At 41.8% G+C, this 20983-nt stretch overlaps 1 protein-coding gene across 4 annotated transcripts in view; it reads left to right on the top strand.

Annotated features, from left to right (window-relative positions):
* The first annotated feature begins 5753 nt into the window (after nucleotides 1–5753).
* The window catches only part of RP9 (RP9, pre-mRNA splicing factor), a 167805-nt gene continuing 152575 nt past the window's right edge, over nucleotides 5754–20983 (top strand). Inside the window, exons 1-6 of one of the 4 annotated variants that reach the window (XM_023532025.1) lie at nucleotides 5755–6185; nucleotides 7309–7438; nucleotides 10184–10275; nucleotides 13304–13365; nucleotides 14277–14509; nucleotides 14613–14888. In XM_023532025.1, coding sequence (XP_023387793.1) covers nucleotides 6093–6185; nucleotides 7309–7438; nucleotides 10184–10275; nucleotides 13304–13365; nucleotides 14277–14475 — 576 coding nt within the window. In that variant the 5' untranslated portion in view covers nucleotides 5755–6092 and the 3' untranslated portion in view covers nucleotides 14476–14509; nucleotides 14613–14888. Of the gene's footprint in view, nucleotides 6186–7308; nucleotides 7439–10183; nucleotides 10276–13303; nucleotides 13366–14276; nucleotides 14889–20983 lie in introns of those variants that run through there. The other 3 variants (XM_023532026.1, XR_002780934.1, XM_011362470.2) reach the window with 3 other exon arrangements.

The raw sequence follows: 20983 nt of genomic DNA, 5'->3' as shown, positions 1-20983 counted from the left end.
GGGCTCCGCTCCGCGCTTGGTCTGCATTTGGGGGCTGGATACGCGGGAAGTGCCTCTGAGCGCGTTGGTCCCTGTCCTTTTACGGTTTTCAGGTCACAGGGCCCACTACGAACCCGATATAATCTCTTCTGCTCTTAATAAGGGAAGAGAAAACCGAGTCCTATAACATGAGCGTGGTAAGGAAAGAATAGTGGGGTAAGGGACTTGTCCCTAACTAGTGGATAGATAGGTGGCTGTCAGGTGGAAGAGTGTAGACGTGCTCTCTGGTCCTGAGGATTTTGACCAGACTCAAGCGTGGAAGCTACAAAGAGGCCGAGTCCAGCTCAACAAAAAGAATTAGGACCAGAGACATAGATCCTTGCTGGTGAGCATGGCCTGTGCTCCTCTGGCTCCAGGGCTTCACATAGAGTCCAGATACCACTGGCAGAATTGTAGGTTGTAAAGGGGGCTTCACCACCAGGTGGGATGTTGGATTAATAACTTTCCATTTATTTTCCAAGATTCTGTGATTCTACAAGTAACTGTAGAAGTCAGTTTTTCTGTGTCTTCTCTGTAAATTCGTTTGTTTCGGGCACATTTTATTACCTACACCAAGAAGATCGTGTAAGGAGAGGTCTTCAAAGAGTTAAAATGGTTCATAATTAACCTAGGAGATTTGACACAAATGCATTGTTTTTTCTTGGAGCCTGGCCTGCTCTTTTCACTGTGGCCCTTGAGCTGAATGTCACCTCACTAGGGCAGTGGTTGCAAGACACAGGCCTTGCTCTGCTGGCATCCACAGTCCTGGCCCCTTCAGGGCACTCGGCTGCTCTCTCCCTGTGCTCTGTAAGGCAAGTTCAAAAGTCTTTCCCAGCATAAGCTCAGGCAGGGCTCAGCCTAGCTCAGTATTTTTAACTGTAGGATGCCAGACAGTGTTTAATACTGTACATTTATTTTGTCACTCTGTCATCAGAGAGATATAACCTTTTGCAGATGTGGAAATGCAGGCTCAGCAGTTAAGTAACCTGATCAGCGGTACATCACCCTATAAACTAGCAAAACTAAGGAGAAACCCTGGTGTCTGATTCCCAGACCAGTGAGATTTTTCAGTTTCAGAAATTTAAAACTTTCCAGCTATTGGCATATTTGGTTTAGCTAGTTCAGAAGCTTGTTTACTTTTAAATAAATATTTCTATTTCCAGAGTCACATAGTTTAAACATGAAATACTACTAAAAGATTAATTTCAAAAAAAGAAGTGGTTCGTATCCCTTCTCTTCAGTCACCCCCACAGTCCCTATTCTCTTCCTTCTAATCAAGGCTTCAATAAGGAAACAATGTTTTCTACTGGGATTTAACTACTTATTTCTAAATTATATGTTTATGCTGCTTTTTTTGATGGAACAATAAATATTACCTACTAACCTCATAGGTGAGGTTTCAGTTCTTTCCCTACCTTTGTCTCAACCTTTCCAATTGTAATTTTGTTAAAGTTAGTGTAACGTTGTTATAACTATGTATTTTTCAGTTTTGAGGCACATGGTGTTCTATGGTTTCCTTTGCTTTCTAGTACAAGTGGTGTTTTTCAAGTAGTTAATAAGAGCCTCAGTTTTTTTCATTTGCTTAATTTCCTATTACCCACTGCTAATTTTATTCCAAAGGCTTCTTAAAAACTGAGAGTACTTTTTCCGTATGTTCCTACATACCAGATAATCTATCAGTTAATTTTTTTTTTTTAACCTAGAATCTTCCTTCTGTTCTCCAGTACACTCTGGCTACTTTCTTAGACCTGGTATACAACAATCATCCTGGGACTTCCTTTGCCACTCTCCGGTCTTGGATCCCATTCCTGGATCCTATGTCTTATTTTTTCTGTCTTCACCTCATTTTGCCCAATCACATTCTATAACTTCCCATTCTGGGTAAATTTGTGGAGTCCTTCCATGTCTGAAAAATGTCTTTATTCTTCTCGCAAACATGATAGGTAGTTTGGCTAGGTACAGAATTCTAGGTTAGAAGTTATTTTCAGTCAATCTCAAAGGTGGTGTGCCACCATTTTTTAGATCCCAGTGTTGCTGAAATATCTGATGCCAGCCACTCTGATTCCCTCTCTTATAGTCATTTATTCTACCTCACCCTATCTTTGGAAGCTTTAGAGACTTCTTTATTCCTAGTATTTTGCATTTTCATGATAATGTGAACTTTTTCTCACTGGATTTTAAAAAAATTTAATTTTCTTGACACTTAGTGGATATTTCATATTCATACATGATTTGTGCTTAAATTTTCTTTTCTTTTTTTATTGTTCCTGTTTTCTCTCTCCTGTTTCGTCTTTTGTCGTTTCACTCTACTTTCTATAAGATTTATCTTCCAACTCTTCCTCTATTGTTCCTTTTTCAAGTTTCAGTTGCCATATTTTTAACTTTCGAGAGCTCAGCCTCGTTCTGAGAATTCTTTTTTTTTGTAGCACCTGTTGTTTCATCAATAATATATTTTCCCTCCTCTTTGAGGATGCTCATTAGTTTTTTGTTTTCTTCTAACATTACCTGTTTCTTCTTTGCCTTTTGTTTCGATGTCTGTCACTTAGTTTGTTCTTCCTAACGTGTAGGGATCCTTGAGTCTCCCTCAGTAGCAGTGTGGCATCGTAAAGCTATTCTGAGGGTCTGCTGAGAGAGAGTGAATGCAGAGGTGCTGGTTTATTGACTTAAGTTTCACTGTAGGGATATCAGACTGTGATCTGCCCTTCTCACGGGGAGACTCCCGCATGTCATAGGTAAGGCCTGTTCAGTTTGTCCAAAGAAGAACCTTCCATTCTCAGGCCTGGGTGCCAGTGTTTTGAGTTGGGATGGAGAAAGAGGGAGCTTTGGTTCCGGAGTTCAGACAGCCTCGCCCTCCTCCCCATCCTGAGCTGTGCCACTATTCCCATGCGTCTGTGGCCTCTCCAGTTATGTATCACAGAGGACTAAACCTGCAGTCTCTTCGAAGGGAGAGGGCAGACAGTCTGGCTGTAGAGCAGACTAGTGGTGGTCTGGTGGTTCCGGCCATTCAGTTCATCCTCCCAACCTCTGTCTTCCAAAGGTTGTAACTTCTTCCACCTGAAGATGTCCGTTACTCTCTTCTATTGGCTTCCCAGCCTTGTCTTGAAATCGTTCTCTGCGAATATCTCCTCCCAGGATTTATTGGTAGCTTCTTAACTTTTTTATCCCTTTACTGTCATTTTAAGAGAGTCTAGAAAAGGCAGGAAGGCAGATCAGTCAGTTGGTCAGCCAGCCATTTTAAATGGGAAGCCCCTTCATGGTTTTTACAAATTAAATTCAAATCCTTTCACTCCCTGGTATGCCTTCGTTAGGTCCTCTCACATTCTTCTGGTCATTTTCTTACACCTCACCTTAACTTTTCAGACCCTTTGACCACACCTGCCAGGCCCTGAAGGCATCTGAGTCTTCCACCCTGTGTTCCATCCCAGGCTCCAGTTCTATCGCCCGTGTTCCTGGGCTGCCAGGCATAACAGAGTGGAGATGCTGTGTACATGTAACAGCTTCTTCTCTGCCTTCAAGCCCCACAGGAGCCAGCTGCAGGAACAGTGGAAACGGAGTATGCTTACCTGAAGGACTCTTCCAAAAGAACTCCTACCCCAGCACTCGAAAATCCAAGGAGTATTTTTTAAGAACTTAGCAAAATTAAGATTTCTTCCCCCATACTCTCTTGGGAAGATAATTTTTTCCTCTCTTGTCTAAATTTAGTCTTTATACTGCTCAGAGCAGTGTATTGCAATCTGCATGATATAACTAACTGTAAGACTTCACAGATGGCACAAAATCACAGGCCTCCACCAACTTTTATTTTCATTTTCTAAGAATTAACGACAAACGTAGTGCACTTTTCAGCTGTCTCAGTGCAGTAAACAAACACTCCCATTCCCATTTCCAAATCTATGTTTAATAGTTAACTATTACCTTAGTATTTGAGAAATATTTTTTAACTACTTTTTTTTTTTTTTTTTTGCTTATAAACTAATTGTTTACCCCTTGGAAAAAATAGATTTGTGGGAACAGTTGAAAAGTGGACTTCTTAGGGAAAGCCATTGCTGATAATAACAGATTTCAAAATATGCAGTTCCGTCACACTCCTCCATCTAGGCGAAAAACATTTATTTTCTCAGGAATTTGGATCTTAGCTTGTTGGCCATATGTTATTTGTACAACACCTATGGAAAAAAGAAAGTATTGTTGGGTAATGGATATTTACATATGTAGACTACCACTTCCTTTCCAAACTCTTTTGCATATAAAGCATAGCATTTATGTTTCTATTGATGGCTGCTGAGGAAGTATCACCTTCCCAACTCATGCAAATTACCATTTTTCTGTCTAAGAGAAGCCTAGACCAAAGACATGCCACAGCTTTCCACTGGAAAATATTTTAAGTATTCGCTTTGGAAATAGCATACCTAAAAAGTGAATTCTGTGTATACTAAGCTGTCTACTATGTAATCTTTAAGGAATAAGTAAGTCCCCCGTTCCTTCAGAAGAGCTCTGAATTAGTGATGGTGAGGGTAAGCACGGAGAAGCCTCCATCAAAATCCTTATTGGGAAGGGTCCAAAGAGGAAGCCAAAGTGGAGTGTTTTTTGCTGTAGCTACTCACAGCATCTCTCATCCATTGCAAAGGAAAAACCACTCCTCTTTTCCTTCTCTATGCTCAAACTACACTCACAGCACTTCACAGGACTCCAGCTGGGCATCGGGGGTGAGAAGGTTTCCAACACCACCAAGCAATTTCCTATTCTCAGAGGATACCAAGTAGATGTCCTACACATTTAACTGAACTCTGACACGCTCCACCTGGAGATGAGTTCAGTCCCACAAGACTGTCCCCGCCCACACATACTTTACCTACCAATTGCCAAATCCAAGTTAACTGTTTTTGACTGATAAGCTATAAATCAGAGGTTCCCCCAACCTCCGCCTCCAGTGTGGTTAGTGTACTATAGCGGCTCACAGAACTCAGGGAAACATTTTACTTGCTCGGTTGCTGGTTTATTATACAAAGACATAACTCAGGAGCAGCCAGATGGAAGAGATACAGAAGGTTAAGGTTTGTGGGAAGGGGCTGGGACTTCCTTCCAGACCCTCCTCCGGGAATGCCACACCTCCACGAGTTCACCAGCCCTGAAGCTCTCTGAACCCCATCTTTTGGCTTCTTACAGAGGCTTCATTACATGGACATGATTTATTAATCACTGGCCTTTGGCGACTAGTTCATTCTCCCTGGAGGTGGAACTGAAAATTTCAATCCTCTAATCACAGGCTTGTTCCCCTGGCAACCAGCCCCTATCCTGAGGGGCTTTCCAAAAGTTACTTTATTAACATAAGCTCAGTTCCCTTGAAAGGGGCTTGTTATGAATAACAAAAGAAACTTTTCACCTTCTTAGCTCTGGAGCTATTTCAGGAATTGGGAACAAAACTAAGTATAATAGCAAAAGGTGCCACTTCGGCTCTTGTAGGAAATTACATGGGTTTTAGGAGCTATGTACCAAGAGCAGTGAAGACCAGATATATATATTTCCTATTATAAGTGACAATATCACATCACCAAAGTTTTCTTTCACATCTGAGAGGATGGAAAAAGCATTTCACTTTTCCCTTAGTCAATTCTTCCTAACCCCTGCACCCCCAATATTTACTCTGTCCGGAAAGGCCATTAAAGCTGGTGCATAAGAAGAGGGTCAGGATGAAGGAAACATTAAATCATTAAGTTACACGATTTTTAGGAGCCACCCACCCTCTTCAGTGCTGCGTAAGCGGGGGTTACCCTGGGTAAGCAACCTGACAACTATGACAGTTGAGAACTATAATTAACTCACGGTCTTCTTACCTCACATTTTCCCTGCAATCTCTTGCTTTCCCTTCTTCCAAAACTACCATCATTGTGCTGAAACACCGGGCTTGTTATTAGTGCGGTGAATTTAAGTTCTAGATCTCAGCAGGATGTGGTACAGCATCAGTTTATTTCCATGTGATCTCTTGAGTGCTGGGCATATTTTATTAACCGTTTTAAGTTTTTATTAAAAATATCCTTTTAATTTTAGCCTGCAGCTGCTTTTCGCTCATTAAAATGTGTTGTACCTCTGTTAATGAGATTGATGATGGTTGGTTGTTTTTTTTTCTCCTTTCCAGTTATGAAAAACCTCCTCCTGGGCTTATCAAGGTCAGTGTGAAGTTTCTGCTTTGGGTTCTTCTCTTAGACATATCAGACTCAGAGCTCAGACTCAGTAACTTGTTATGAAAACGGTTGCATAAGGCTTTGCACCTCTTGTTACGATAACCCTGTTTCTTCCCTGCAGATGCCGATCAGACACTCGGGCTTAGTCACCAGCCTGTGCCTTTGTAGAAATTTAATCAGCTGTGTGTCTGTTCCTTAAGAAACGCCGCAGGCCCACGTCTGCTCCTCAGGACCCCTCCCCTTCTCTCTCACTTCTGACAGCATCTTCTCAAAGCTCTGCTGTCCTGTGCTGACTCTCTGACTCCCCTGATGCTGGTTCCTTGAATGTCATCGGCTTAGGGAACAGTAGACTCTGAAGCTCGTCTCCGTCCAGCCTCCCGGGGTGCAGGAGCTCCTCCTCCAGCACCCCGGCCAGCGTTGGTCTCTCTCTGCGGGACTGAGACTTAGAGTAGTTCAAGGCCAAAAGCTATCTTTTCTGTTTGCTTAATTTCAATTTTTAAAAAAAGATTTAAAAAGACATTTTCCAATATACATTTAATACTCATGGAAGCTAAAACGTAGAAAAGCTCCTTAACTGTAAATGTGGTTACTCAGTGGTGAAAGCGTGTATCAGAGACACAACACGTGTGACTAGAAAACCTGACAGTGGCCTTCAAGGTCTAATAAGCCATTTTAACATAACGCGCCGTTTTTTTTATCCAGCTAGCCTTGTCTGCTCTAATTCTCATATCCTGCCTCATTCCACAAAGATTTTGAGGTAGTAAACCGTTTTGGGTCTTAGAATCTAATTTACATTAGAATTTTGAGCTCGCGGGTCATTCCTATATGAAGGACAGGTTTTATTCTGCTTCACGAGTAACTTCTGTGTAAGAACAGCTACTTCATTTGTGCGATCCGGTTCTTCTGGTACATTCCTCTCCGTTTCTGCTGTCAGGTCTCGTTTGTCTTTCTAGTCCTTGAGAGGGTGACTGGTGACGGCCTTGGGATCTCTGGCCCATGGGAAAGCCAGGCCGCGCTGTGTTCCGAAGTGGGGGTGGAGACGGGGTGGGGGAGTGTGGGGTGCCAGGGCTTTTGTGCCGTGTCGCTGACACGCCGTTTCCTTGTTTAGGAAGATGAGACCAAGCCAGAAGACTGTATACCAGATGTACCAGGCAACGAACACGCCAGGGAATTTCTGGCTCACGCGCCAACCAAGGGGCTCTGGATGCCACTGGGGAAGGAAGTCAAAGTGATGCAGTGTGAGTGCGAAGTGTCAAGTAGCACTCCTGAACACGCGCACGCCACACACCGCGACTCACGACGCGTGTTTCTCTCTCTAATTCGTTCTCGCCACAGCGCTGTTATGGTCATGGCCCGATCTCTGTTTCACGCATTCGGAAGCCGCCGTGCACGTGTCAGTAAGAGGTGGCGAAAGCTCTGACCCCAGGGCGTCCGGCTCCAGGGGTGTCTTGGCGCAGGACGTAGCTGTCTTTGGAGTCCACCCGTCAGTCCTGTTCTGCCGACAGAAAGGCCCTTCCGCGTTAGAAACGCTGTGGGGGACCGGGGTGCCCTGGAGGGCGGGTCCCTTTGGGTGTTACCTCAGTCGGTCCCCCTCCATCAGTGCTGAGGTTTCATCCGCGTAAGCCGAGCAGAGCTTACGGGCCACAGAGGGCGAGTGTGGAGCAGGTAGAGATCTGTGGGCACCTCCCACACACACACCCGAGCAGCAGCCCCTTCGCCAGCGTAAGGTGGCATTTGAAGAAAGGGCACTGCTGCCTCTTTAGGACACTTGTTTGTAGAGATTCATCGTGCACATAATTAAAATAGCAGTTCCCAGTCTCTTTTTCTCCGTTCCCACTTGAAGCTCTTCTGGTTGGTTATTCTGATATTTATCTTCATACGTCTAAAGATCATGCTTGTATTATATATATATTGATTTTCCAGGTTCAGGCATTATCTTGTTGTAAACAGTAACTCTGAGATCAGTATCTGTAATCTTCCTAATTAGGCTGGTTAGGTTTTCACAGCAAAGTCATTTCCTGCCGAAGATGAAGGCCACATTCCTTGTTCTGGGAACCGATTTAAGGAACAAGGCTGTGAAGTCTCAGCATCCAGCATTCAGTCATTCACATGCTCTTCCTGTGTGCATTGCCTTCCAATGTGCCTGACAGCTCCACAGCCAGAGACTCTGCTCGCCTTCTCCAGAGAATGAACCTCCTTCATGCCAGGATCGGGGAGAGATGCCACATGGGCTTCTGACCAAGACTCCTTATTTAAAGTACCCCCTTCAACTCCGTTTCCAGAAATATGCTGCAGTTCCTCAGCTTTTGGGAGCTCTACAAATCAACACTGAGTTGGTTCTCAGTGCTCCCTACTTTAGAATTCAGTTTTCTGGGATCTGCTATTCATTTAGCACACGCTTATTTGAATTATAACTTCCAGTGTTTTTTTAATGTTTTCTCCTTTCCTAGTTTTCCTGTCCTTGTGGTTTATGCCTTTTAAAAAGTATTCTTTTTGTTATAGTTTTTATGGGATGCCAGAAAGGGGATGAAAGTAAATGATTGTTTTTAATCTGCCATCTTTACCCAGAATTCTGCTGCACTATCTTTTTTGTTTTTTTAAAAACCACTGTCTGTTTAATAAGGTCCTTAGTTGTGTTTCATTTATCATTTTACAGTTCTTTTCATCAACTTGCAAGTTGAAAGTGCTCTTTTAGGACCAGAACCGGTTTTACCATGAAGTTAATGGATCTTAAGCTCTAGGGCTCCTCACTTGCACCTTCCAAAGGCCTACGGTGCCCCAACAATGTCTTCATATGGCCCTGTCTTACCAAGGCCAGATTTTTGTCCCTAACGATCCCTTCCTCCTCTTAAGTTATATAAGCTTCAGGCTCCACAAAACTTGGATTCACCCCAGATGAGAAAAAATATACACATAACCCCTATTCATACTTTAATTGATTTCAGTGATCTGAGTGTTACCCAGAGCAGAGCTTCTCAAACGTAGGGTGAGCCTCATATTCTGTATTTCTAACAAGCTCCCAAGTGATGCTAGTCTTCCTGGTCTGTTGACCACACTTTGAGTAGCAAGGAGTACCTTTTCTTTACACAGAGCGTCTTGATCACAGATGGTCTATACATCAATCCATGGCATTTAACATCCTTCCATTTTTGTCATAAAGGCAGACATCTGTTTAAGGGGTCTGCATTTGCGTTAAGGATGTATTCCTTCCCCAGGTGGAGGTAAATCAAAATAGAGAGGTGAGGACAGGGGCATGTCAGTGGCGATCAAGAATCCCTAAACCTCATTTTTCCCATTGGTTTCCTACTACCAGCTCTCAAAAATATAAAAGGAAAAACATTATTTTCTTGTCGCTACACATTTTCAGTTGCTGCCAGCATGGAGCACAGTTGGCTGATCTTAGTGTTAATTCTTCTTCCTGCTTCCTGATGTCCTTGGTTGGAATTGCCTGATGCCCCTATAGTTTGCTGGGGCCACCATAACAGTACCACCAACTGGGTAACTTAAACAAGAGAAATTATTGTTTCATGGTTTTGGAGGAGAAAAGTCTGAAATCTGCTGGCAGGATCGATTCCTTCTGAGGGAAAGGTCTATTCCAGGCTTCTCTAAAGACCCCGTCTCCTAGTAAGGTCACATTCTGAAGTACGAGGAGCTAGGACATGGGTGGGGGAGGGGCAATAGGAATGACAATTCAACCCATCACACACAGTTTAAAAAATAAAATTAAATTACACTTTGCTTTTTGCATGGGATTGCTTAGTAAGTACTTGGTTCATTTCTAAAACTCCAAGATTAAAGGATGCTTAAGGAAGCAATTAGTTTGCCTTTATTTTCTGGGATCCTACATGGTTCCCCCACTGATTGCATTTGCTTTTAAAATTAGAATCTAATGAAGAATATCTTTAGTATGACCTACTGATACTTTATCTTAAGTGAAAATACATTATCTTACAGAAATATATCCCCTTTTTCTTTGTTTTTAGGTTGGCGTTGTAAACGGTATGGTCACCGAACGGGTGATAAAGAATGCCCTTTCTTTATCAAAGGCAACCAAAAGTTAGAGCAGTTCAGAGTAGTAAGTAAAACCCCAGAGTGTCAATTTACGTTTACCAAAGATGGTGAATGTCCGTGGATCGGGCCGTCACCAAGGAACTGGAGGTTCACGTAAAAATATATTCCCAGACACCTTTTGGCCAAAGTATCTGGTATTAACTACAGCTCTGTTATGTTGAATTTGTGTGACAGGTTAGTTCATTGCAAAGAACTAACTCCTTATGAAAGTGTTACTTGCTTATGCCTTCAGACACTGATTCTTTTTCTGAAGCATTATTATCTACTTTTTTCTTACTATGTATTTTACTTATTGCCAATGTAGACATTGTTATCTTTTACTTAAGTAAAAAATAATAATGTTTCAAAACTAAAATCAGGGTCCTAATTTCCCAGTCTTTGTCTACAGATTAGATATTTTTTTATTATCAACTAGAAGTGTATATAAATAATATATCTTAAGATGACAACAAAATAGATATTTCATTTCCTCACTTTATTTTCACATAGTCACCTCCGATGGGTGTTAATTCACCATTCAGTAACTTAATTCACTGTTCAGTAGCTGTGTCAGTCATTTTAACTTGCTCTTTTCAGATATATTAGGATTATCAGCATATATCAAACTAGAGTCCACAAACATTCTCCAGTGATTTTAAGACACTGAAATTATTGTTTCATGGTTTTGGAGGAGAAAAGTCTGAAATCTGCTGGCAGGATCGATTCCTTCTGAGGGAAAGGTCTATTCCAGGCTTCTCTAAAGACCCCGTCTCCCAGTAAGGTCACATTCTGAAGTACGAGGAGCTAGGACATGGGTGGGGGAGGGGCAATAGGAATGACAATTCAACCCATCACACACAGTTTAAAAAATAAAATTAAATTACACTTTGCTTTTTGCATGGGATTGCTTAGTAAGTACTTGGTTCATTTCTAAAACTCCAAGATTAAAGGATGCTTAAGGAAGCAATTAGTTTGCCTTTATTTTCTGGGATCCTACATGGTTCCCCCACTGATTGCATTTGCTTTTAAAATTGGAATCTAATGAAGAATATCTTTAGTATGACCTACTGATACTTTATCTTAAGTGAAAATACATTATCTTACAGAAATATATCCCCTTTTTCTTTGTTTTTAGGTTGGCGTTGTAAACGGTATGGTCACCGAACGGGTGATAAAGAATGCCCTTTCTTTATCAAAGGCAACCAAAAGTTAGAGCAGTTCAGAGTAGTAAGTAAAACCCCAGAGTGTCAATTTACGTTTACCAAAGATGGTGAATGTCCGTGGATCGGGCCGTCACCAAGGAACTGGAGGTTCACGTAAAAATATATTCCCAGACACCTTTTGGCCAAAGTATCTGGTATTAACTACAGCTCTGTTATGTTGAATTTGTGTGACAGGTTAGTTCATTGCAAAGAACTAACTCCTTATGAAAGTGTTACTTGCTTATGCCTTCAGACACTGATTCTTTTTCTGAAGATTATCTACTTTTTTCTTACTATGTATTTTACTTATTGCCAATGTAGACATTGTTATCTTTTACTTAAGTAAAAAATAATAATGTTTCAAAACTAAAATCAGGGTCCTAATTTCCCAGTCTTTGTCTACAGATTAGATATTTTTTTATTATCAACTAGAAGTGTATATAAATAATATATCTTCTTAAGATGACAACAAAATAGATATTTCATTTCCTCACTTTATTTTCACATAGTCACCTCCGATGGGTGTTAATTCACCATTCAGTAACTTAATTCACTGTTCAGTAGCTGTGTCAGTCATTTTAACTTGCTCTTTTCAGATATATTAGGATTATCAGCATATATCAAACTAGAGTCCACAAACATTCTCCAGTGATTTTAAGACACTGAAATTATTGTTTCATTTTAATAATTTGAAGAAAATACTCTGGCTAAATCACCGCTAGCTGGAATATCAATTTTTATAGCTCCTATAACAAATAAGTTGGTGATAAATCTCAAAAACTTAACATGTTCATATTTTTTTAATTCAGAAACCTAAATTCTAAGAATTAATCCTAAAGATATAACAACATCAACATACATAAATTTTTATGAATGTATAAGAATGACTTTCAGAATTATTCATATGGTTGAAAAATAAAAACTAAAGAAAAATAGGAATATCTTCAATGGCCAATATACCAACATAAATTACCGTAACATAGAAAACATTAGCTTTTAAGAATTATGTTTTTAAAGAATGTGTAATGTCATGAGAAGATGTTCATAAAAACATAAGTGAAAAAGAGAACAGAGTGTTATATATATATAATATGATTATAATTTTTTTGTAAATTATGAATAATGAGTAGAAGAACTACACTAAAATGTTAGCAGTGGGTATCCCCAGGCAGCAAGGTCATAGATATTATAACTTAATTTTTTTTCTTTAGTATGTAAAATTTTTACAAAAACATAGTTTTAAAGATAATTCACATACCATAAAATTCACTCTATGTGTATTCCTATTTTTAGGTAATTTAAGTAATTTTAAATTATACAGATATTATAAAAATACATTTGCCCTATTTTAATAAAATGAAAAATTACAGTTAGGTTTTTCAAAATCGATTTTTCAAGTCTTAGCTTGCCTCTCTCCCCAAAGGGAATTTACAGTAAGTAGCTTGATGACCATACTTCCAGACTTCTTTTGGGGTATATACACACACATTTTTGTGTACCTATAAATGAATCATTCTTACATATCATTTTCCAACTCACTTGTTTTGCTTAATAATCTCTTGATCATCTGTCCACATAGAACAAAGAGAATTACCTCCATATTTCTAGCCTTGAATAATAATGATTTTGCCATCGTTTATTTCCTTATAAAGGACATTTAAATTATAACCCTGTATTTGTATAACTGGAAAACCTTTTTTATAGCCTCCGTGAGGAAGGATTAGAATATATTGAATATAAAATTACACTAAATGGGGGAGGAAAAAAACTGGTTTCAGTGAAATAGAGATTTAGTTTTACTTTAAAAGTCTGCGAAACCTAATCAAAACTTAACCTTCTTTAACCCCCAAGGTGCATGAAGATCCCATGTATGACATCATACGAGAGAATAAAAGACATGAAAAGGATATCAGGTGAGGTCGTCCTGATAACAGTACCTTTGTCAACTTTTAAATTATGTTAAGTTGGAAATAACCATTCCAGAATAGAAGAGTGGTTTAATAAATGTGGCACTTTAACCGTGACACACTTGGGGGGCAGGAGCAATGCTGAAAAGGCTGGGGGGTGGGGAGGTGGGGTGGGGAGGTGGGGCGGGGATGAGCAGGTCAGCCCGTTCTGCTTGCGTTCGCCTCTTGCACTGGGCCACTCACGCCGCTGACAGGTGATGTTGGCAGCCCAGGTTGTGCTGCCCGGTTCTACTCTGGGACTGAGTCTCTCTCACGTGATCTAGTGTATCCTCTCCAACGTCTTTAAGGATCGGAGCCATTGTTAAAAATTATTCTCAGACACCTAGGAAGACCAGGTGCTGTAGGCGTAAAAAAATAAATAAAGGATTGTAAGCTGACAAGGTCCTTGCAATCTGAGGTCAACCAAGGGTTGCATAAATAAATAAATAAAATTATTCTTAGACATGAATAAAGACAGGGAAAAAAAGTGTTTTTTTTTCCAATCGGTAGTATTGAGTTATTGTTGAGGAGGTAGATTGCTTGATATGAACTTGCACAGTGGGAGAAAGATTTAGGAAACTATGTACCTGTTAGAAGTTATAATAGTAAGGACCACAGAAACATGCAGAAATATTTCAGAAGATGAAAATAATACAAAATTCCTTATGCTCGTTACAGTCCTGTAAAATAGGCACGAACATGGACAGGAATGGGGAAAATAAAAAAATTTTTATTTTTATGCAAAAATAAAAATAAGTACTATGTTTAATGAGGTGATTATTTGTGACCTTTTTGTTACCTTCACTACTCTTATATCTAAAAATAATTTTTTTAAGTTGTTAGGGTTGATGCTTCTTTGACCAATCTTAAATGTTTAGGATACAGCAGTTAAAACAATTACTGGAGGATTCCACCTCAGATGACGATGGAAGCAGCTCCGGTTCCTCAGAATGTAAGGAGAAACACAAGAAAAAGAAGAAAAAGGAAAAGCACAGGAAAAAGAAGAAAGAGAAGAAAAAGAAGAGAAAACGAAAGCATAAGTCTTCCAAGTCGAATGAGAGTTCAGACTCGGACTGACAGGCACTCGACGCGTTCAGCTGTCCCGTCTCAGGTCAGACTCTGCGGCCCACGCAGAGGATCGTGGGCTCGGAGGGGACCGGGAGAGGAGGAAGGGTGTCTGGCGTCACGCGTGTGATTTCTCACTCACCTTCCAGTGAAGATGTGACCACAGGAGAGTGAGTTGTGTCCTCCATTGCTCGCTCCAGAGATGGCCGATTTCAGGCAGGAAAGCTCTCTTCAGTGGCGTCCTCCCTGCTGGTCACCGTGGTTGGTGATGCCTTAGAAATGTCAGGGTGGCCGGACGAAGGGATCCCTGAGGACGCTCCTCCAGGTGCTGTCACCCTCCATAGTGAGGCTACTTAATTCCCACAGACTTCAGCCTTGGCTTTTCTCTGTTGTTGAGGATAATAAAAGGTCATTACTTTTTTAAATGTGTGTATTTTATTTTTGAATCATGCCTGCATGTGTTCCAGATTTAAAAAGTACATGAGGTTTAGTAATGAAAACGCTTCCTCCTTCCTCTCTCCCATGGCTTCCTAGCTCCCTTCCCCAATGGCTAGCAATCTTACCAGTTTCTTGTGAAGTCTTCCAGATGTGTTTTATATATCACAAGCAAATATAGGACCTGTTTTACACAAATGCTACACACATTCATCTGCATTGTTTTTTTAACTTGGCAGTATAAAATTTAGTGTCGAGTACATTAAGCATTTACTGTACCAAAAGGTGTTTTTATAATCACCTGAGGTGTTTTGTTAATTAGGGAGGAGGGTTTCCTAGAACCATGAAAAATCTTGTGTGGCTACATTGTATTGAATTTGATTGGACCTTACTGCCCAAATCCTAAGACTCTCTGATAACTGACTCAGAAAAAAATTTAAAATATAGGGAAATTACTGTACTGAAACAGCCACACACATCCCAAAATACATCCCTCCTTCCTGTCGGTGACGCGCTGCCCCTCTGGGCTCTTCCAGCTTTGTGGTGGCAAAGCAGAAGCAGCTCAACCTGGCAGGGTGGTGCCTGCAGGTCAGGGGGAGTAAGTCTTGTTCTTTGCAGAGCCACAGTAGAGCTAGATCTTGCTCACAGGTAAGTGTCCCTCCTTATCCAGCAGGATCTGTTGCTGTAATCAGGGTCCCAGGAACTCTCTACTCCCATTTCCAGCTTCTTTCCTTGGAAGTTGGATGCCCCCCACACCCTGCTCTTTAAAGAGCAGCCAATCCAGGCCCAGAATGGACCCATCTCCAACACTCATCAATAAATACTCCTGGTCTTGGCCTTGGAATAGCACCTCAGTAACAATTGGTCCAGATTGCAATCTCCAGGGCTTATTTCTGAAAACCCTAAGGCCAGTTAATTCAGGCACGCTTTACGTTTATCCTTGGCACCCTAGCTCAGCATGCAGTACATGGGCCCTTCCCCTCTCCTGTATGTCTCAGTGTTTCCTACCAAGTCCCAGCCTCTCCTCTTCTCCTTCCAGGGATTTCTCAGTCTTCCCGAAATCCCATTCTTAATATGAAAAAATCTGCATCAATGATTCTCAAATTTGGGGGGTGTCAAAATCAACTAGAGTGCTTATTAAAACAGATTCCTGTGCTCCCAGACTTCTACTTTCTGACTCAGTAGGTCTGGGGTGCATTTGGGGATTTTCCTTTCTAACAAGTCTCCAAATGATGCTAATGCTGTCAGTCTGGGGACCACACCTGGAGAACCACTGCTCTATTTAACCTCTTATGGGGGCATTCCTCTACTTCTCGCTTCAACTGGAATCTGGGCATCCCCTGCAGCCCTTCCACATTAACTATAATCCCTACTCCCTAATTCTGGATTTCTGTCTTCTGTTTCTAACCAAATTCCAGAGTCTATCAGTAAAGCCTGTCATCACCCTTGGCTTGTGGTCTTTTTGCCCAGTTTTCTCAGAAGAACCTCAAACTTCCTCTGCACCTGTACCCACACTGCTAGAGAATAATCACACAGCCAGGTAGACTGGTACCCCCGCAAATTCATCATCTCCAAACTCAACTGAGTCCATAAAGCTGACCAGCAAACCAAAACTTTGCTAGTCACCTATTCAAACCTTCATCATCAAACACCTCCCTCCAGGCTGAGCATTTTCCACTGCTATCCAGGGAGGCATTATAAGACTTCAGACTGCTCTTCACAAAGACACCCTACCGAACCAACATCATAGTTACGCTGGCAGAATTCTAAAATGGCCCCAAGGTTTTCCCCCCTAATATCCGGGACCGTTAATACGATGAACTTTAGTCTCGTGATTTAATAATTTTACGAGCACAAGGAGAGGGAAATTATCTGGGTGTTCCTAACCAAATCATGAGAGCCCTTTAAAATTCCAGACTTTTCTTTAGTTGATAGCAATACAGGAATTCTGATTCCACATACCATTACTGACTTTAAAGGCAGAGATGAAGGGACTACAAGGCAAGGAATGCAGCCGACTAATTACTAATTGCAGCAAGCTCTAACTAGAGACGCCTAACAGCCAGCAAGGAAACGGAGATCTCAATCCTGTAGCTTAAGGGAACACAGTTTTGCCAACCTCCATGACCTCAAATGCATCATCGTCACCAGAGCCCCAGATATGAGCCCAACCCTGCTGACATCTTGCTTTTGGTCATATGAGACCAAGCAGAACCTAGCCAAACCTGCCCAGACTTAGGAGGTATGGACCTGTGAGGTAATAAATGGTTGTTTTAGACCATTAAGTGTGTGACAATGTTATGCAGCAATAGAAAACTAATAGTGGTTGTCAGGTTTCTCTCTTCCTGACAGACCAGTCGCTGACCTGTGCTCTGGATCCTGAGTGTCAGCTAGCAGTAGGACAGTGATCAAGACCGCCTGGGTTTGAATCCCAGCCTCCCCATTCATGCGCTATCAGACTGGGCAAGTTGCTTTATCTGTCTCCATTTCCTTGACTGATGTTGACCTCATACAGTTATAGAGAATTAAGCAACTTAATGCTTGTAGAGCACTTAGTAGAGTTTGGCAAATTACAATCGCTAAATGAATATTAGCTGCTCCTGCTACTACCTATGGTACGTTACCCCTACCCGAGATCTCCCTTTCACTACCCTACCTCACTCACATCGTCAATCTCTTTTCCTTTCGACTGCTCTGTTGCAAAGATTTAAAAACTGTTTTAAAATTATAGAAGTATTACAAGCTCAAAAAAGTTCCCAGTTCAGAGCCATTACACAGTAAAAATACTTACAATGGTTTGAAAGCCTTCCAGATTTTTAAAATGCATTACCATAGTCACTCAGTTTGTAGTTCTACGTTAACTGAATAACACTTCGAAGATTGTTCAGACTTACCTTGGCGATCTTACTGCTCACAAGCTTTAAGTGGCCACAAAATTCCTTTGATTGCGCAATGATTTAACCATTCTTCCATCACGATTGTTTCCATTTGTCCTGTGATACATGACTTATAAGAAATATGTATTTGGTCACTTAGATGAGGGCTCCCCGACACCCAGACTGTTAGCTGGTACTGGTCAATGGCCTGTTAGGAGCCGGGGCGCACAGCAGATGAGCAGCAGCCGAGCAAGCTTCATCGGTATTTGCAGCTGCTCCCCAGCACTAGCATCACTGCCTCAGCTCCACCTCAGATCATGAGGCATTAAGATTCTCATAGGAGCACAGGTCCCCGGTGCCAAAAAGGTTGGTGACCGCTGATTTAGATACCAAAATATATTTCTCATATATATTTGGATTTAATCCACAGTACCTGAATCAGTTACCAAAACTCTTGAAATTTCATGAGCAATCAGAGTATCTTTATATTTGGTCTCTCATACGTAGTACCTGAAACCATTTCAGAGCCATAAAGTGACTTGGGTGCCTTGTCATTTATAAGCTCTTTCCACCACAGCTGGGTTTGATGGAAGGCAACTTTGGAAATGAGGGATGGTTGACAGAACCATAAACAGAAAATGAGAACTTCGTCCCTCTCCCTGTGGGGGAGGGGAAAGGGGCTGGAGGTTAAATTTAATCAATCATGCCTATGCATTAGAACATCCATAAAAACCCATAAGGGTTCGGGAGAGCTGCTCGGTTGGTTGGTAAACACTGGAGGTGCTGGAAGAGCCGTGTGCCTGGAGCGGGCATGGGGGCACTGCACCATCTCCCTGTACCATGCCCTGTGCATCTCTTCCATCTGGCTGTTCCTGAGTTATATAAACCGGCAATTTAGTAAAATGTTTATGTTCCTTTAATCCAACCTGAGGCAAAACATTGGAACCTCCCAACTCATAACCTGTCTGTTAGAAGCCCAGATTATCAGTGGCATCTGACAGGTGGGCAGTCTTGTTGGACTGTGAATCTGAAGAATCTTAGCTAAGCGGCAACACTGATCACATCCATGGACCACTACTGTACATAGCCATCCCTCATGGCACTCCCATCACACCCACATCTGCTCAACGATGAATGCTACCATGTACTGTCCTTAACAAAGGAACAAATAAACCTTTTTGGCATCTAGTCAGACTTAACCCAAACCATTGTCAAAAGGTTGGTTCCACACACTGGTTCTTAGCATGGACAAAGAAACTTTCCCTGAGCGCTTCCTTCCTGGGTGCCCACCCTGGACAGTGCTGCTATCAGGCACTGCGAAGTGCCTGGTCTCCATCTATAAAGGTGGGCCCCACGGAAGGCCGTTTAGGGAATCCATCTATTCTGTCAACTCCACCGGCCTTTCACCTTATCTAAATGTCCCTTAGATTATAAAACAGAAGTATACATGAATGACCCAGATCTTTAGGTGGTGTTAATGATGTAGCCATTTAGGGGCTGAAAGAAAATGCTTAAGAATCACATATGCAATTCAATTTACTTTTACAACTAATAACTCCAAAAGGCTTCTTTGTTGGTGTAATAGTTTTATTTAGTTCAAATGAAGACATCACATGGTGTAGCCCATCATGATAAAGCAACATTTAGCTCTTCTTTGTAGCTGGAAGTCAGGAATTCATTACCTATGAATAAAATAATGCATTTCCTTAAATCAGTTGCATAACAAATTATACAGAGAACATCCATATTTCCACATTTAGGATAAAGCTAAAGTTTGACATTTTGCACTTAGTTATCCATCTTTCTTTTGTGACTACTGCAGGGCATGAATGTCCTTTAAGTGGCTATTAAGCAACTGCACCCTGACATGCCAGGACTAGGTGTTGGAGGTATGGCAGGGATAACTCAATGCCAAGGCTCGGTGTGGGTACAGCCTGTTAGTAAGATACTAAGCTTCTAGTACCCAGCCCTAAACTGGGACACTTAAGGTGAAGCCACCAGGAGCATGTGAAATACCATTTACTATTTGTAGCAGCATCAGGAAAAACCCAGTATACGCCCTTGTAACCTAGCGTCTAAAATATGCCTATTACCCAGGTAGAATGCTGCCAATTTTCACTGCCCACAGCTAGTTGTTAGACCTATGACCCTCCTTTTCTGTCTCAAGCCATCTCTCTCCTATCACCGACCTCTCTATCATCCACTACAGCTTTGTCTCAATTCTAACATTGGTTCCTCTTTTTCAAATCCTACAGAAATATTGATTGGCAGCTGCCTTTGCATACAGGACCCAAAACAAAACCACTAGAAAACCAAACAGGATGAGCCCCTTAATCACTTACGTCAATGACTCCTGAGATTCTTCCTCGTCATTGGCCATAGGCTTCGTTCGGAGCTTGCTGTAAATGACATGATGGCCCTCCGGTCTACTTATCCAGAACATCAAAGGGATGTTCTCGTATTCGGCATACTCACTATAGTAGTTCTGGTAACTACTGGGCCACACAAGTTTGGGATAGAGAGGACCCTCTGACACCCTAGTTGCCCTGCATGCCTCATGATACAACTTTTCCTTAGCAGTACTCAACTCAGTATCTTCTTCAAAGAGCCATTCTACCTCAAACTCTTCATCTTCCAACTCACAGTCATCTGAATCATCAGGAATCACAATGTTCAAGACTGCATTTTTCTTCAAATACACTGTCTTACGGTTTAAGAATACACTCAGGGCCTGGTCACCTGTGCTTAATTTCCTATTCCTCGACTTTTTCCTTAATCCGTGTGTTACGCAGTCTGGTGATGACTCTTCATTTACCAGTTCATGCTCAGGGGACCACTCCAGCTCTGCATCCTGCCAGCAGGTCCCATCGCACTGGATGGCTTCGTCAACTTTATTCAACTGGGCCACCCAGGCAGCAGAGGGAGTGGACCCCTGAGGGTGGCTGTTCTCTCCTACTTTATTTTCATCTTCATCCAGATCCCCAAACCCTGACTTTTCCCCTGTCCCCTTGCTACTACCTTCTGGTGATGACTCTAGGGAACTCTCCAGCTCTGCATCTTGCCAGCAGGTCCCATCGCACTGGATGGCTGCATCAATTTTATTCAACTGGGCCACCCAGGCAGCAGAGGGAGTAGCTCTGCTGGGATTGCTGTGGTCTCCCACTTCCTCTTCATCCAGCTCTGTACACTGCACTGACTTTTCCCACGTC

This window comes from Pteropus vampyrus, unplaced genomic scaffold (genome assembly GCF_000151845.1).
Source record: "Pteropus vampyrus isolate Shadow unplaced genomic scaffold, Pvam_2.0 Scaffold75, whole genome shotgun sequence".
Lineage (NCBI taxonomy): Eukaryota > Metazoa > Chordata > Mammalia > Chiroptera > Pteropodidae > Pteropus > Pteropus vampyrus.
The sequence above is the reverse complement of the archived record's forward strand: the minus strand, read 5'-3'. Positions and strand labels throughout refer to the sequence as shown.